Source organism: Abrus precatorius, unplaced genomic scaffold (assembly GCF_003935025.1).
Source record: "Abrus precatorius isolate BTA unplaced genomic scaffold, Abrus_2018 Scaffold7, whole genome shotgun sequence".
Lineage (NCBI taxonomy): Eukaryota > Viridiplantae > Streptophyta > Magnoliopsida > Fabales > Fabaceae > Abrus > Abrus precatorius.
This window is the reverse complement of record NW_020874417.1, coordinates 6,695,463-6,713,829: the sequence shown is the minus strand read 5'-3', so window position 1 is coordinate 6,713,829 and position 18,367 is coordinate 6,695,463. Positions and strand designations below refer to the sequence as shown.

The window sequence follows — 18,367 nt, the reverse complement described above, 5'->3', positions numbered from 1 at the left end:
ATGAAATTGAATTTTTTTAAAACAAATAATTTTTCTTCTAGCTGGTTCACTTTTGAAGTTGTTTCGTCTATTTGCAACAAAGTTTAATTTATTATTTTAAAGATCTTTGATTTATTGAAAATACATAAATTAGAAGCATTTGAAGAACATTCTCTTATAATAATTAAATACTCAAAATTTTATAAAAATAAATTCTTCCTTGTAGTAAAGAGTTACATGCCCTCAAGATTGAAGAGCAAATAAAAATTTAATAAGCTTTTAAATATAAAATTAGTCTTAATGCACTTAGAAAAAAACTCTCTTTACCTTTTCAATTTTTAGGACATCATAAATTTTATTTTTTATTACAAACAAACTATCATTTCACTATTTACAATTTTAAAATTTATTAAAATAATTTTTAAAATAAGTAAAACGTTATTTTAATCTCTAATGTATATAATCATCGATTATTTTGATTTGATTGTGATTATTTCTAAAATTTATCAAAATAGTCATTTAACAAGTAAAATGTCATTTTAAATATTAAAACATATAATTATTAATCATTTAATCTTAAACAATACACAATTATTAATTGTTATAGTTTCTATTATTAATGTGACTTTGTTTTAATAAAATGTAATTTTTAGAAAAAATACTTTTTTATTATTTATTTAAAACTATTTTACTCTCTCTTCTAATAATATAATTAGTTAGTTGTATATAAACATTTTCTCCTTTATTAAGATAACATATCAATTTTATCAAATATATTTATTAATGTGCGTCACTAGTTGTTGCCTTTGTTTTTCTCGTTTGGTAGTGCTATAGAATTTAGTTTCAAAATATTGCAACTTTTATAATAGTTAGGTTTCATATCTACTGAGTTTGATATAAAGTGCTAAAAATAGGTTTAAATCTTTGTAACCTAACTACTGATGGGGCAAAAATAAGTTTTAATTGGTTTAGGAACTAATTTTACAAATTTTATACATAACAGCGACCACCATAGTTTACAAATTTTATGACTAAGCCTATTGAAACTTAAACCGCAATTTCATCCCAATCCCTAATCTCGAATTTCCTAATTTCGTTGAGTTCGAGTCACTGCATCTCTACCAACCCAAACCGAATCCCTCTTCATTTGTGCTCTCTCTTGGTACCCTTCATCTCGTTTGTATGCCTTTCGTTCGTTTCAATTTTCACTTTATGCTAATTAAATTTCTCTCTTTTATTTTCGGTAGCAGCAAGGAACTTCGATTTCTCGTCCTTGAGGTATTACGAGTTGCTCCTGAATCGTTCTTCATCTTCATCCATCCTGGTAATTGACTTGTTGGGGATCTTCATCTAATCCCTGATGTCTGGTTTGGATGCATACTTTGTGAACAATTTTGCGTGCCAAGTTGGTATGATTCATTTATAAAAGTTTCTCTTCTGATTTTGCAAGATGTGGGTGTTGTAAGCTTGCCCAACAACTATTTGTAGATATAAAGATAAAGCTTGTGTATATGAGCAGAATATTGAATTTGATGTTGAGTGACGACTAGGATAAAGAATACTGTCAAAGAAAGAATACATGGATTGGATGGTGATACTCTCACTATTTCTTGCTTCCATACTTGCCTTTTGTTGAACTAATACCTGCTGTAAGTATTTTAATCAGGGCAACCAAGCAAAAACACATCTCTTTCCTGTCATTTTTCCTGTAATCTTCAATTGTGCAAGATAAAAAATTTTCGTCTCCCATATCTCTTTGCAATCTGCATTATTATATATAGGCTACAAATGCAATTTTAACAAAATAGCAGTAGATTAGATTTAAATCCCAGGTAAAAAAATACAGCCAGTCCATTTACCAAGCCAGCAAATATATGTAGACTTGACAATGAACAAAGTAGCTCCTCGAATCAAAATCATATTTCCCTTGGTAGCAGATAAACAACTTCATAATTTAGCCATTTCTGGGTTGATTCAAAGTGGTTCTCCAAATGGGTTGAATCAGAGTGCAGGCCAATTTGTCCAGCCACTTCTGGGAACAATTGCTTTATCATCTTCTCAAGCTTTGCTACTTGATGGAAGGGAGCGAGAACAGACAAAAATGTGGGCTCTGAACTGTTAAATATCTTTTGTGAGAGACTAATAATATCTTGTCATTACCTATCAATTGTCACTTGCTTATGAGTGTGTTTGCCTTTGGCCTGTTAAATAGGCAAGATTCTAGCTTATAAGTTTGTTTGATCATTTGATAAACAAGCTTATTTCACTAGCTTGTACCTTTTAAGCTATATTATAAAGCTACTTTAGCTAGCCAGCTTATAGCTTATAATGTTGTAGCTTATTTTTTTCTTTCATTTTTACCCTTACTATTTTAAATACACTTCCTTTGTTACCCTCTTTTTTCCTTAATTGTTTTTACTTTGTCATCTCTTCTTGCACACCTCTCTCAAGCTCTCCCTTCTGTCTTGTTTTTCAACTCCTTATTTCATCTCTTTTGCCTTGCACCCACTTTTTTGAGTTATACTGCTTAAATTTGATTTGTAGTAAAATATATGATTTTCTAGTTTGCCAAATTTGCTCATATAGGAAGTATACACTTGATCAAACACCTCAACCAAAGTTCTCAACTTTGGATATAGGCCCAGTTTGGATAAACTTGAAAATAAAGCAGTAAAATGAATTAAACTTCTCCTAAAAGTTGAAATCAAATTATGCTCTTGACCTCTTTTAAGAAGTTCTTTCATTTAACTTTTTTAAATGTTAAGGTGTATCGTGCATGATATTTAACTTTTGAAATTTGATTTATTTTACTTCTCCATTTTTTCTCCTATAAATACTTATTGAGAAAGATATGATTCTTAGTCTCGTGAAAAGGGGTAGAGGGAGACATAGAAGAACTTTAGTAGGCTTTGTTTAGGAGTTTGGAGGGAGAGGAAGGAAACGGTTTGAAGGGGGAAAGAGGTTAAACTCCTCTCATGTTTGAATGTTCAATATTGAGAGAGGAGGATAATGGAGGGTTTAATTATATAAATGATATTATTATATTTTATATCTTTTATTTTTATTTTTAATCTTTTTCAAAAAATAAAAAATAAATATTTTTATTTCTCTATAAATTAATAATTTTTAAATTAATATTTTTATTTTTTATAAATTTTTAAAAAAATTCTCACTTGAAAAACTAAGATTTTTTTTTTTAAGTTAGAATCTTAATCATGAAAGAGTAAGAGAGGGTGGGAGAGAGAAAGCTCCCAGAATGAGAGAACTCAAAAAACTATCGTTTGTAGGGTATTGGAGGGTTTGAAAAAACCTCCAAATTCTTTCCTTTCTAATTAAGTAACTCCCAAACAAGGGTTAACCTCTCCTAACCCCTCTCTTCTCTTCCCCTCTCCTCCTAAACACAACTCTCAAACATAGCCTTAAAGGAAATTAATAAAAGAGATTTAATTATAAATAATATTTCAGAGATCTTGATTTTTAATCAAGCTCAATGATGTCATGTGGTTCATGTAGTTGATCTCACTTAGTGGGATAAGACTTGGTTATTGTTGTTTTTGTAAGTGTTGATTAATAAAGTTTATCTAAGATGGGCCGTAATAAAAAAAAAGGACATCTTTTTTTGGGACTACTAATGAGCCGCAATGGCATTATAAGACTATAGTTCATCCATCCAAATATTTATATGCAAATGACCTGGCTTTTGTTTCAATAATTTCAGTATGCATTTATATGTGTTGGATTTAATGGATGCTAATTTTATGCTGGCTGATGCTCTAATCATATATTTGATGCAATGAACGCTTGAAAGAGGCAACTCCAATGGGGGTTTGCACTTGTTGATTCCTATAAGGAGTGGGGCCATTCCCATTTTCCCCTTATGGGAAACCCCTTCATGACTCTGTTGCATGTGTCCTTAGAACTTGACTTTCAAGCACTGTGGGTTAAAGTTTTATTTTCCCATTTGAATTAATTGTGTGAGGAGACTTGTGCCTATTAACAGAGTTCACTATGACTTAAGTTTTTCCTTATATGTTGGATGAGTTATCTGGGCATGAGAGAAAATTATACCAAAGGTATTGATAAGTGATTACTGCCCAAAGAAGCCCATTATTTCTAGTGTATGAGAGAAGGGCCAAAAGGTGCGTTGCACTTGATCATGGCCAAGAGGGAGAAAGGAGCAACTGACTGCCTAGCAGTAGTGCATGGGAATAGGGGGAAAAGCAGCAATATAAGTGGAGAGAGGTGGGGGGAAAGGAAGCAGGTTGGGACTAGTTGAATTTGGGACCATTGGGAGAGTTTAGGTCTCCTGAAGTGACTAAGGAGAGTTTCTTTTATTGTTTTCATTTTGTTTTATACTGTAAGCAGCACTAATCTCAGGATTTGGACTTTAATTCTAGTCCTGAATACGTAAATAATACAGACATTCAGCCCTCATTTCTATCTGTAGTTGATACGTATCAATAAGTAAAGGAAACTTAGTGACTGAGAAAATGTACTTACATTATTGATCATTGAACATAGTTAACTGCTTCAACATAAGTAGAAAAAATAGAAAATGCTCTATTAAGTATAGGGTCCAAGGGTTAGAATTTAGCCTAGAGGACTGATCTTTATAAAGTAAATATTGGTTAAATTTTAGTAGTTTTGGAATTGACTAATTAGATTAGTTGTTATTGGTTTGATTAGAAATGAATTCAGATTCTGAACCAGTAAATATTTGAACCAATTTGCAGCAGAACCTAAATAAGGCAAAAACTGGTTTCTGAACCTGTTGAACTGTTTATGGGCTGAACTGGATCACAAACACTGACAGCACCAAAACTTGTTCAGAACCTTCAAAACCAGTTCACTGAATCAAAACCAGTTATTTAAACCAGAACCCCATTTGGTTTGTTTAAACCATATTTCTGTTTCACTTTTGTTTTTTGGACCAAACCATGATTAGAACCTAATCCCAATACTGAGGGATGTTAGAGGTTCAGGACATGATGAAAGAGTATTTGTGCCTTAGCAAGATTATCCTAATCTAGTTGTAGTGTTTTTCTTTTTGAAATGTTATTGGGGGATGGGGGAATATGCAACTTATTCTATGCCGTTACTATAAGCTACTTTATTTCTTCTCTTTGTTAATTTACTTTGTTGTTGGATATTAGGTATCCTCCATTCCTTGAAACTCCATTTGGTAATAGCAGAAAGAAATAGGGGATTGCTTGCCATCATCCAGAGTTTGATTGTTCTGCAAAGAAATGATAGTATTTGAGTTATTACATTTGGAAATTTGGTGGAATGCAGGTGTTCTATTAGCCAAACTTCTAGTTATTAAGATTAATAAACTTTTATCTTACTTGAAGAGCAAAATGTTGTCTTTATAGTACATAATTGATTAAATTGGTTGTTTAGACATCAAATGCCTGGTGGCTATTGCCCTCATTTTTGAAATTTTGCATCCAAGTTCTGTCTGAGTAAGGTCTGCTGATCCTTTTGTTAGCGTGATACAATGTTTATTTGGTTGGTTGTGACTTAGAAATTTGAATGATGCTCTTTCGCTTTGAAGAGTGTAGACAGATAAACATTGAGCGAAGAAAAGCTTATCATTTGAATAATAGTAGCGTACATGTGATTACAAAAGACAAGGTCTCTGAAGTAAATCCATGACTTAAATTTATCTGGCATCAACATAGTAATAATATTCCTTTTTTTCATTTTTTTATATATGAAACAAAAACTGTGATCAATCCCACGAGGTAGAGAAACAAGCATATTAAAAGAGGAAGGAAAAAAAAAAAGGTTTTGAAGGCCACTTCACTCAATTGGAAATCAGTAGATGACACCAATCCCCCACCTCAGAGTTGAGTCAACCTAACCTGAGAGTCATGGGCCCAAAAGTACTAAGCCCATTCCATTTTTGGTTGCAAGTCTTCTGAATGGGAAATATCTGAGTTGTGGTGTTCCATCAAATGATGCAAGTTAACTTTCTCTGCATAGCAGACCTACTCAGAATTTGCGCCCACAAGTAAATTGGGCTCTGCAACCTTAATAGTGCTATCAAAAAGGGCCAAAGCCTTGAGGCCAGCCCTACCCAACCCTATAATAATTTATTAAGCCCTATTTTAATATTAGTTAAAACAATTTAATTTGACCTTAAGTTATTTAGCTCATAATATATGGGGCCAGGGTAGGGTTACCCATGGGTTAGCCCTGACCCAGAAAATACTCCCAAATTTTGCCAACCCTAATCCCAATTTTCTAATCCCAATTTTTTTTAACATTCTCAATTATTTACGAAATTACACATTCTTTGCCTTTATACGTTCCTCCTTCTTCTCGTTAGAATTGATTTCTTCAGCTTTCGATGCAATCACTCACCGTCGTCTTCATCGAGGTTCCCTGCTTAGGTATCCTACGCTTCTATTTTATCTCAATCAGAATTCAATATTTCCTCTCTTGAATTTGACTTTGAATTCGATTGCAGAAACTGTTCCACATTCAGATTAGCTACACATTTCGCTTTTAATCCCTCCACCTTTAATCTTCTTCTTCCTCATCAACCACCCAGGTTTCAATTTTTTTCCTTACTTTTCTGTTTGCTTAAACATTTTTTTGTTCAAAGCGTGGTCTTATCTTGTTTTGAAGAATGTTAAAGTTCTCTTCTTTATGACATTAGCAAATAGCAATGCATGAAAAGAAAAGGTGGGAGTTTTAGGTTTTGCACAAAATTAAGGAAAGGCAGAAAAATTTCTCAGACTGTCAGTAATGTTTTAGCACTGGAGCTATTTTAATCTTTGTAATTATTTGTGAAAATATGAAATGGAAATAAAAAAATAATGTTTTCTCAAAGTGAACCCTGTATTGTCCTGAACCAAATGTGTTGTTGATTTGGGGAGTGATTATTATCACTCTTAAGTGTCTATAGCCACTCTTATTTAAATTTTTTTAAGATAAAATACACGTTATTAATATAGTATTATGGTTTGTTTGTTTGTTCCCCAGTAATGGTAGATCTTTGACCTTACCATCTTTATTGATATTACTTTGTTAGTTGAAAAATGTTTTAGAAAAGAGTTATATTTTTACTCTCACTCTTTGCTCAAAAGAGTAGCGGTACATGATACAATTGTGCTTTTTATGTCTTTTTGAATGCTATTAATGAGAAAGTTAGCATAGTGTTAATTGGATACTCAAATCAGCATAATTTGTTTGCTTTTAGCTGAGATTACAAAAATACCACTTTTCTTCAGTGCTGCTGAATTTCTGTTTCCGCCTAGTGAAGCTCATGGCTTGACATAAACATGCTACTCAACTACATAGCTTCTTTACATCAACCTGCGCTATGCATAATTGGTTATGATCTTCTATACTAATATGTTTCGGTCTTTTGCTTTTTGGTTGATATCAAATGATTGTTTAAATTTTTGTTGGATTCCTCTATTTTCCTTCCATCCATGCTTTTGTGGTTTTGGCAATCAAGAAATATTTATTGCAAACGTGATTTATTAGTCCAGAGCTTCCTGAAATTACTGTAATGTTTTTTATTATAAGAGTTGGTTTTTATTTGAATATGATGTGGATTGATGCAAATTTTCACTTGGCTTAGTGTTTGTATTTTATATGTGTTTGCATTTGCTATCTATCTTCATTGCTAAAAAAAAAATAAAAAATGCACTGTTGGGTCCAGAGTTGGTTTAGTAGGGTTAGTTGATCTTTGGTGGAAGTGGAATATGAGTAATGAATGGCTGCCAAATTTATGTTTTCTTTTGCCTTCTATCCCTGGCTCACAGGAGAAAAATTGACATTATAGTCGTAATAACACCACTTTTGATTATAACCTGTCTGAAGTTGGTTTTAGTGTTTGAATAAAGTCTTTTCCAATTATTAGTATCATCATACTTAGAGGGAGAAGATTAAGGGGATTCTTGGGTTTGGGCTTGTGTTCCTCTTTGTGAGAGAAATTAAGATTTTTCATGAGAAAAAAGAAATAATATGTAAAACGACATTATATATGTCAACTCAACCACTTTCTCATATATCACTTAACATAACATGTTAGCATTCTATGAATGTTTGTCAAAAGTGTCTGGGTCTAAAAACTAAAATGTCTAACAGATATGAAAGTAAAAGATTAATGTGACATTTTAAATATTTCAATGACTAAAATACACAATGCTAACTATGTCAGAGACAAAAACCGAGGATTTAGTCCATTTATTTTATTATCTTTACGTATATTAAATATATTATAAAATAAGAGTGTATCATTCTTTTATTATATCCTATTTTTATTCATCTATCTATCATATATTTTTTATATTAAGGTTAACTATTTTAACTTTCAAAAATATCATTTATGTTTCTTAAGGATTTTTTTTCCTTCTATTAATCTATCTTAAAAAACATGAAATGTACCTCAAATGCAAGAACGCAAAAAAAATCACCTTATTTATTTATCTATTACAGAAACCTACAAAAATTACTTATTAATTAAGATAGACATGACATTAACTACTACTACTAATAATAATTAATTTTTAAATTTATAAAATATTACATGTGATAAAAAATTATATATAATATTTTTTAATTAAAATTTAAAGATTTAATGTAATTTTATCCATTGATATTATTAACAATTAAGATTTATTGATATAAGGTGTCAAATTTATATATTTATATTATTTAATAACTTTTTATAAAATGTAATATTAATTAAATAAAATATAATATTATTTTATATTATTTTTATAGTTACATATATATTAAATTTTATATATTTAAAATTTTTGTAAGTACATTATTTAAATTTTAATATTTATTTATTTTATTTTTAAACTAATTATTGAATTAATTAAACTTATAATTATGTAAAAAATTATTAGATAATGTACATTAAATATATAGCATCAATAAATCATAATTTTATTATTAAACTAAAAATTTTAGTCAAAATATATTATATCTAACTTTTCATCATTATTAGTATTGTGCAAATTATAAATCTCCACTAAATATTGTTAAAATTTAATAAGAACTAACATAAAAATTGAGTTAAGACAATTTTTTATGAAATTATTTTTTTATTAAAATAAATAAATGATTCATATACAAATTATCATCATCATATTATTAAATTAATTATTATAATTTATTAAATAAAATATATATTTGCATTAACATGAACATAAACATTAAATTTTAATAATTTTATATTAAAATTATTTAATATATTATATAATATCCATTTTGTTAATTATTTCAGTTAACCAAATAAATGGTAACTTTATTGTCTTTATTTGTTCAGTTCATTGACGCGTGCGGTGCAGTTTTCGAAACATTGTAAGACACAGCTTGGGTCTTCAAACGGAAAACTAAAGCTCTATAGCATCGTCTTCTTCCACCGTTTAGTTAGGGTTCATTCGCTTTCAAGCCAAAACGACACGATACAGCAATAGCAATTGCAAAATCGAAGTTCCTTGAATTGATTGATAGCAGATTTGGGGTATGGCAAAAGCAAGAGACAGAACCGAAGATTTTAAAGATGCTGTGCGCCACAGTGCTCGTTCTTTGGGCTACGACGAGGTTTCACATTCACTTTTTTCTTCCTATTAATTCAGATCATGAGTTTTTAGATAGAAATTCCAACTAGGATTTGTATGTAAGTGAACGGGATCAACGTTATTCGAATTGGTCTGAACATTTTTTACAATTTGTAAACCTCATTGTGTTAATGATTATTTTGGCAGGCTAAGTTGGCATCAATTTTGGCTTCTTTCATTATTCATAAACCTCCGCAAAGGTCACCATTTACCAAAGCTGCATTGAAGACGGTAACGATCAACTTTCATATTCGTGTCCATTAAGCTACTGTTTTGTTTGTGCTGTGTGTTGAGTTGTGTTGTTTTAGTGAGAAAAAGGAAGCAATGTTACTTTGATGTAATGTATTTTGATAATAATTATCCTTTTTTCTTTAGTGTGACCTTGTGTCTTTGTTTATAGCTTGAGAGTATTGGAGAACTAGAACAGTTTTTGTTGAAGCATAGAAAGGACTACACGGATCTACATCGGACGACTGAACAGGAGAGAGATAGCATCGAGCATGAAGTAAGTTGCATGACTTTACCTGTACCATTAGTTTTCAAAAGTAGCAGTTATCTTTCTTGATAATTAAAAAATACTTATTGGTATTGCTATTGTTGTTAGATCAGATTGGTTCTTGGCAAAAGCTTGGAGTTTCACATATCAATTAATTTTGTTCTTGCTGCTGATATTAATGTTTTATGAATTTCTCGCTATAATGTAGTAGATAAGACTTAAATTTGTTTGCTTAGGCAGCCTTGCAATTTGGCATGTGAAGTCTTTTTCCTTTTAGATGTTATGCTATAGTTCTAGGGAGAGTAACAACCAATAGGAAGACATATTAGCAAGCAAGAAACAGATCCAGAAGCGACCGAAAGAGAGAAGAGATTAAGATATTTATGTCTATTGAGGAGGAAATGGAAGGACAAGGAAAGAACTCCTTCTCTAAGTATTGCCTCTGCACAAATGAATTCTAGGCTTGGTTCTCTCTTCGATAATCCCCTTCTGTACAATATATTCTCCTATTATTAACTATCATTTCAACAGTCTATCTGCTTGCTAGATCAGCATAACTAACTAACTTTCTTAAGTGCTGTATAACTTTTTATATACTCTGTAACTCACACATGCACCTTACAGATCCTCCAATAGGAGCCAAACACAAATTTTACAGAAAATGAATTACAGAAAGAGATTATTAATATTGCAGAAAATAGAAGATGAATGGTGTCAACAGTCACAGAGTTGTCCTGAAGAGCAAAGTTCTTAACAGAGAGATACTCTCCCTCCCACTATGGCAACAACCTTCTCTCAAAACTTTCCAATACCTCCCACTACATGATACATACAAAATATAATCAATTCACACTTCACACACCCCCAAGTCCCTCCGTCATAACCAACTCTGCACTTTCAACATGTGTGATTTTAACTCATCTTTGAGCTTTCTCTTGTAAACCTTCCATATCTTAGCTCCATATGACAATTGATTAATTGGTTCAAGACTTGGGTCCCTATCACTACCACCTCTTCATTATCCCGAAGACAAACATCAAAGTAGTTAAATCAGGATTCAAATTGTGAATTGTAAGACTTATTTTTTTAATCTATGTTTTGAATCGTGAATCGAATTGTATCTTGAATTGTAAGATTCAAGATTAATAATATAAAACATAAAAAAACATAAATATGAGAGTATTGTAACATAAAAAAACATCAATATATTAACATTTTGAAGTCAAATAGTATATAGCTAACAAATAATGCACGAGACAATAATGCAATAGAGAATAACATGAACCAGTGTGTATGGAGAAGAGGTATGCGCTGGAATGAGAAAACAAAGTTTTCTTTCAACATTAAAGAGTGGGTTGATGAGGCAATATTAGGTAGAAATTGGCATTTCTGCAAAAAAAAAAAAAGATTTATTAGGTTTTTTACTTAACCGGGTCGTGCCAACCCGACCCGTTTCGCACTTGAATTGTGCGCTGCCAAGGAGAATCGCGGTTCAGCAGCAATTCCTGTGATTTGCGACCTGATTCTGGATGCAAAACGATTCATCCCGTGATTTGTATCTCTATGTTACAGATTCATATTGCATTTTGTGTGATACTAACTACCATGATTAACTTGTTACTAGATTAATTATGGTTCTAGTTAGTTGGGTAATAATTTATGCCTTGACTGCTTGTGTTATTATCATTGAATCATACTGGTTTTCTCATTTTACTTCCATTCAGAGTGGTTCCAATAAATCAGTCAAAAGTTGGATTTTATACACTTTGGTTTTTTATCTGTTGTATGCGTTAATGCTCATTCACATTAATGCATAAATAGAACTTATTTTAAGCTTGTCAAACAATTTGGCTCAGTGAAACTTGTTTACTTTACTATATAATTTATATATTTAACTACTAATTAGATTTTGTCTCTTACTAGGCTGGCTATTAACACATTTTTCTGCCATTGACTTATCAACAGCTTCACCTACCAATTCATCATTTCTATTAGCATTCTGTCTGTATCAATCAGGCAGAATTATTTATCATCCATTAATTGTATACCATCCTTGAACAAGAGTTATACCAATGGCTTATGATTATTTTGTAATTAATTTGGTGCAGGTTAGTGTTTTTATTAAAACTTGCCAGGAACAAATTGATGTTCTTAAGAATAGTATAAATCAAGAAGTAGAAAATTCGAAAGGTTGGCTTGGCATTGCAACTGCAAAAGCTAATGTTGACACCATTGCCCACAAACATGGGGTGGTAAGGGCAACATTTTCTTCTAATCTTCTTGATGTTCAGTTATTATTTACTTACGTTAGTCATACAGTTGTATCATTTTCTAATGCTTTAAAAAGAAAATATTTTAGCTATTTGTCCAAGTTGGTCACAAAATACAAATCCCATATTTTTCTTCAATTTATTAGTGTTACTCTCACTGTTTCTCCACAAGACATGGGATAACAAGTGCACGCCCCCTCCCCCCAATGGCTGCTAGTTGTAAGACAATAATGATCCTTGATGCATGCACAGTCAATGCTTGATAATGTTATTCTATTGAACTCCTGAATACTAATACATCCATGAATTGAAATGGCTATTTACTTTTTCATATGCTAATGTTTATTTGCCTACTTTTTTAGGTTTTAATTTTAAGTGAGAGACTCCATTCAGTGACAGCACAGTTTGATCAGCTTAGAGCTGTACGCTTCCAGGATGCTATTAATAGAGTAATACCGCGTAGAAAACTTAACCGTGTGACCAGAAAAGATTCTGTAGAAACCTCTAAATCAGATGAATTGGAGCTCAAAGAACCTGATGAATTGCGCAGGGAGCCTCTAAGGGTCCAACAACTCTTGGATGATGAAACACGTGCCCTTCAGGTAAAAAAAATTGGTTCCCTTATGAGTTTGTGTAGGACTTATTCTGTCATTTTCTGTGATTTGTTTAATTGAAGACTTTTAGATTCTCACATCTAACCCTTTGCTATTGTTTCTTTTCTGTTAGGTGGAATTGTCTAGTCTTCTAGATACAGTTCAAGAAACTGAAACTAAGATGGTGGAAATGTCTGCACTAAATCACCTCATGTCTACACATGTTTTGCAACAAGCTCAGCAAATTGAGCATCTGTATGAGCAGGTTAAATAACATATATTCTTTCTCTCATTTTCTCCCTTTCTTTTTTTTTTTTTGTGTTCAAATTTTAAGGCCATTATCTGTCTGTTTATATATATATATATATCAAGTTGTCTATGGATCACAGCTGACCACATATTTGGGTTAGGTAACTACTTCATATGTATCTATGTGCCTAACCTGCCATCGATTTATAGTAAAGCTAGGTGGGTGAAACAGACAGGAAGAACGTAGGCAGAAGGGAAAGAGAATTAAAGTATAACAGGGAAAGGAAATAGATCATGTAGAGAGAAACATAACAGTGTACATGCTTCATCCCAAATTCAAGGTTATATGCAAAACTTAGTATTTAGAAATCTTAATTGCCATCTCACTTGATATCCCAATAATCTGTAATCCTAAATGACTATAACCCTGAAACAATTTTATTAAATACCCCCAAGAAGTAATAACCCCAACCAAAAAACTAAAAATCCCAAAATCACAATAAATAATCAGTATTTTTGTACACCTAATAATCCTAATATCCATATTCTGTGTATTAATATAGTAAGGGCATAATATTTTTCACATGGTTTGACTTTGCAGTGTTGTTAACTACAACACTGATTGTTTATTCTCCACTAAATGACTATAACCCAATATCTAGAAAGTTTATTCTCATAGGGGAAAAGAAAGGCACAAGGGGAGAGAATTAGTTATACTGCTGAGTATTTTGGATGATATCCTAGTGTATAGTAAGGATTGGCGTACACACTTGTTACCCCTTTATCAAGTACACTAGAGGTTGAAGGAAATTTGCTTTGTGGCTAATAAGAAAAGTATTTATTTGAAAGACAACAGATTTAGTCTTTTGGGTATGTCATTTTGGGTGTTAGAGTAGCAATTGATCCAAACAAGGTGAAAAGTGTAGTGGAATGGGCAATTCTTCCCAATGTTAAAGGAGTAAGGGGACTTTTAAGATTGAAAAGATATTATTGAAGTTCATTAAGGAATATGGGAGGTTAACCAAGCGTCCAACAGTACTGACCAAGAAGGAGGGATTTGATTGGGGTCCATAAGCTTTGCAAGCATTTGACGAATTAAAAATGGCTTTGGCACTTTGAGATTTCTCTCAACACTTTCAGAATAAGTGTGATGCTTTCATGGAACAGGATAGGAGATGTTAATTCAAGGAAGCGGGCCAATCACTTTTTTTTAGTTAAGCTTTGACTAATAGTAGCTTGTCCAAATCAGTATATTAAAAGGAGATAATAGCTCTTGTGTCAGCGGTGTAGCATTGAAGAGACTATCTTATAGGACAGAGCTCTCTGGTTTTCACAAACCAAGAAGGTCTTAAACACTTGTTACAGCAAAGGGTGGAAAACTGTGATCAACAATGTTGGGTTTAAAAACTCCTTGGCTTCTACTTTGAGGTGAGTTATGAATTGGGACCGAAAAATAAAGTAGCAAACTCTCTTGAAGTTATGACGAGAGAGATTTCAAGACACGAGTTTCTTTTCTTATTTGGGACCAAGGGAAGGAGACATGACTAGAAGTTATGGCTTATCCAATTTTAAAACAAATCATTAATGATTTGCAAGCAAACTCTAATTCCATACCTGGTTCCACAAGGGTATTCTACTCCACATGGGAAGATTGGTGATATCATCTTCAGACATGATTCCCTTTCTACTGAAAGGGTTTTTTTCTTTTTCTACGAGTGGACATTCTAGATTTTTGAGGCCATACAAGAAGATAGTAGTTGACCATTTACTGAAATATGCACGTTTTATAATCCTTAAACATTCATATAGAGTGCAGAGTGTGGGTGCTGTTTTGCAAGGGAAGTGGTGAGGCTATATGGAATCCAAAATCCATTCTTAGTGACTGAGATCCCTCTTTAGTTAGCAATTTTTAGCAGGAGCTGTTCAAACTTTAGGGAACCATGTTGATGTTGTCTTATCATCTAGAGACTAATGGCCAAACAGAGGTGGTTAATCAGTGTTTAGAGCCATATTTGCTATGCTTTGCCTTTGAATAGCCTAAGAGTTGGCCTGATTGGTTACCCTTGGTGGAGTTTTGATATAATACTACCTTTCATGTCACTATTGGTACAGCTACATTTGAAGTGTCGTATGAGAAGAAACCACCGACGGTGGGGCAATTCGTTAAGGGGAAAACTATGGTGGAGGCTGTGGCTTGAGAATTCCAAGAGAGGGATGAAACATTGAAACAATTGAAGCATAATACATTTTATATAGAGAAATATCCTTTTATATGAGGAGCTTAGACTCTCTTATCATTTCTTAATAATACATTTTATGCCAGTTCCTGGTGCTAGTGATCAAGATGCATTTCCAAAATCTAAGAAATATAATAGTGCATCTGCTGTCTCTTGCAGGCTGTTGAAGCTACTAAGAATGTTGAGCTTGGCAACAAAGAACTATCACAAGCCATTAGGCGGAATAGCAGCAGCAGGACATTTCTTTTACTCTTTCTCTTTGTGCTTACTTTTTCGATCATCTTCCTTGATTGGTACAGCTAAATGGTTTGCTTTGCCGCTACTAAGTGTATCTTCTTATAGACGTACTCTCTCCCCTCTCTCTTTCCTGTTGCTGTCGATATCTACTTCTTTTCCCTCTAGGAAGGCATCCTTTTTCTAGATGAGATATGTTTATTCGAGATGGAATTTTAGTAAACAATTTATAGAGTGACAAAAGGTAAAATATCATGCTTCACGTATGAAAATATCTATTATCATGTAAACCAAACACTTGGCACATATAAATTATTTCTCTTTAACAATTAATAAATATGAAAATATTTTCAATCTAAGTTGGGAAGTATCGATTGTCATTCTATTGATACTTTTCAATTAGGCTTATCATTGCATTCTGAAAATATCCTGAGGTAAAATATAATTTTCAAGGTTTTAGTCCCACCATCACTATGATATCTTATATTTTGCTGGTAGTGATGAGTTAGGCTTTTCATTAGAACAAAGCCGAAGAGCCCCGTGCCAATATATAGTGTCCCGATTACGTATCATTGAAGTTGAGTTCCAAAATTTTAATGTAAATGGACATGTTTAAATAATGAATCCACTTTAGGGATCCTCTCGAAGTCCATTCAATCCGATTAGGTTGATGAATGTTGCTTATTTACTTTATTAGAAATAGACGGAGATGGTCCATTCAACCGAGATAATAATCTGGATTTATTTATTTTATTAAAGATAATCTGGCCCTCAAGTCCATTAAGATGCAACTATTAATTTATTGTAAAGTAAGTTGACACTATATTACATTTAAACACTTTTTATAAAGGTAGTTAGATTTTTTTTTTATTTTTTTTGTGTGTATGAGGAATGAATATCTTCTCAGTTAAAGACTAATAATCCCTTCTGAATAAAAGAGATTACTAAAGTGAGTATAACATCTTTTATAATTCTTTTTTAAACATACAATTAAAAATAAACTTAAATTAACATGTTTAAAAGATCAAATTATCTATCGTATTAGCCTTTGTTGGCAAGCTAGGGCTTTTGTTTTACATAATTAGCTCAAAAGTAAAGTTATGGTTAAAAATTACTAAGAATTGTAAAATTGAGAAATAAAATTAAAAGTTAATAAACCAATTGAGAAGTATTTGAAAATTTTAACTAATCAACTTGCTAATATAGATAAAGAGTGAGGTTGGATAAATACTTATTTAAGTATTTAATAATATATTTTTAAATAATGACTTACATTATAAATTTAATGCAGAAATTTATTGAAATAAAATAAAAATAACTTATAAGTTATACTAAAAAAGGAGATTAATTAATTTTTTAATTTTTGTATTATAACATTAAACGATAAATAAGAAGAAAGAAGGAGAATTTCATTATATGATTTGGTCTAAATTCCGCACTAACAGTCCTAACTTCAGGAGTACCTGCCACTAAACTTGCACCTTGATTCTTATCAAATTTTTTGCTTCATATAACTTTTGAAGAAAATATCAAGTATATATGGTAGTTTTTCATGATGGGTGCCGGTTTAAAAATTGAATACTGATTCTCAAGCCTAGACTTTCAAGAATTATAATCTTTATATCTCCTTATTTTTAAAATATTAGTATTTAAATTTAGCCAAATTTAATATAAAAGTCATATTTAATTTACTCTTATTTATAATTTGTATTATTAATAATATAAACATATTCTTTCTAATCTTTATCTGTTTTTTGTTAATGATAATATTTCTATTTTGCTTGTATTTTATTTTCATTTATATTTTAAACTTCACTAAAATTTAAAATATTTTTTTCAACATGCAATAAACTTGTACTTGTTAGATATTTAAAATTTTTCACAAAATTATACTCTATAATGTATTTTATTTATAATAGACAAATTTATTAAATTGACACAACAAATTACGTTATAACAATTAAGGATAAATATTCTTATCAAAACTGACGATGAAATTTGTGAGATATTACATTAAATTACAAATTAATTTAAGAAAATTAAAATGGATCCACAATAATATCATTTTTAATTTTATTTATCTGCGTATAAATATAGCATCATGATTTAAATTATCCCCTGTAGTTTTGTATTTTTATATAGTAGATTCTAACACTAACATGATTGAAACAGATTAGAAGTTTAGAACTGATGGTAAGACTAAAATGCATAGTTCACAATCAACGATTTTCTTTTATCATTCAACATAAATTTTTACAGAGTTAGAAAATAAAGCCATATTTGTTTACAGGATTTAGATAGATTCAAGGATAATTGTTATGATGAAACCAGTGATTTTTTTAAAAATATTTCACAATTATTAGTAAATTAAAATATTTTTATAAAATTTTAAATATATTATATTGTATAATTCTTAAATTTAATAAATTATTAAAATAAATATTTTATTACTAATAAAAAATACTTTATCATATTAAATAAGACAATTAAAGGAATAAAATTTTTAAATTAAGAATTAAATTATAAAAAATTAAATTTAAATATAATTTAAATTAAAAAGATTAAATGTCGAATTAAAAAAGTCACATGATACAATAAAAAAATATCTTGTAAAAATACTTCTGTTTAAAAATAAGAATTCATAATTAGTATATAAAGATAGATAAGTGGTAGGGATTATTTATCGATTCAAAAACTAATAATTTTTAAATAGAAAAAT

At 30.9% G+C, this 18,367-nt stretch overlaps 1 protein-coding gene across 2 annotated transcripts; it reads left to right on the top strand.

Annotated features, from left to right (window-relative positions):
* The first annotated feature begins 1,006 nt into the window (after positions 1–1,006).
* Positions 1,007–15,999, top strand: LOC113872952 (syntaxin-81). Of its 2 annotated transcripts, XM_027510857.1 has the most exons (10): positions 1,007–1,141; positions 1,227–1,303; positions 1,430–1,628; positions 9,275–9,552; positions 9,717–9,800; positions 9,970–10,074; positions 12,174–12,317; positions 12,698–12,937; positions 13,062–13,193; positions 15,574–15,999. In XM_027510857.1, exons 4-10 carry the CDS (start codon positions 9,475–9,477, stop codon positions 15,715–15,717), a joined length of 927 nt encoding a protein of 308 aa, XP_027366658.1. In that variant the 5' UTR covers positions 1,007–1,141; positions 1,227–1,303; positions 1,430–1,628; positions 9,275–9,474; the 3' UTR covers positions 15,718–15,999. The 2 variants fall into 2 exon arrangements, with proteins under 2 accessions (XP_027366658.1, XP_027366659.1); XM_027510858.1 differs by lacking the exon at positions 1,430–1,628 and having other exon boundaries at positions 1,054–1,141.
* Positions 16,000–18,367: the final 2,368 nt, after the last annotated feature.

Bases quoted from the DNA above. Each gene is read 5' to 3' on its own strand.
- LOC113872952 (XM_027510857.1), top strand. From the start codon at position 9,475: ATGGCAAAAGCAAGAGACAGAACCGAAGATTTTAAAGATGCTGTGCGC. The intron at 12,938-13,061 runs GTAAAAAAAATT...CTTTTCTGTTAG, and splicing joins ATGAAACACGTGCCCTTCAG to GTGGAATTGTCTAGTCTTCT. The intron at 13,194-15,573 runs GTTAAATAACAT...TGTCTCTTGCAG, and splicing joins TTGAGCATCTGTATGAGCAG to GCTGTTGAAGCTACTAAGAA.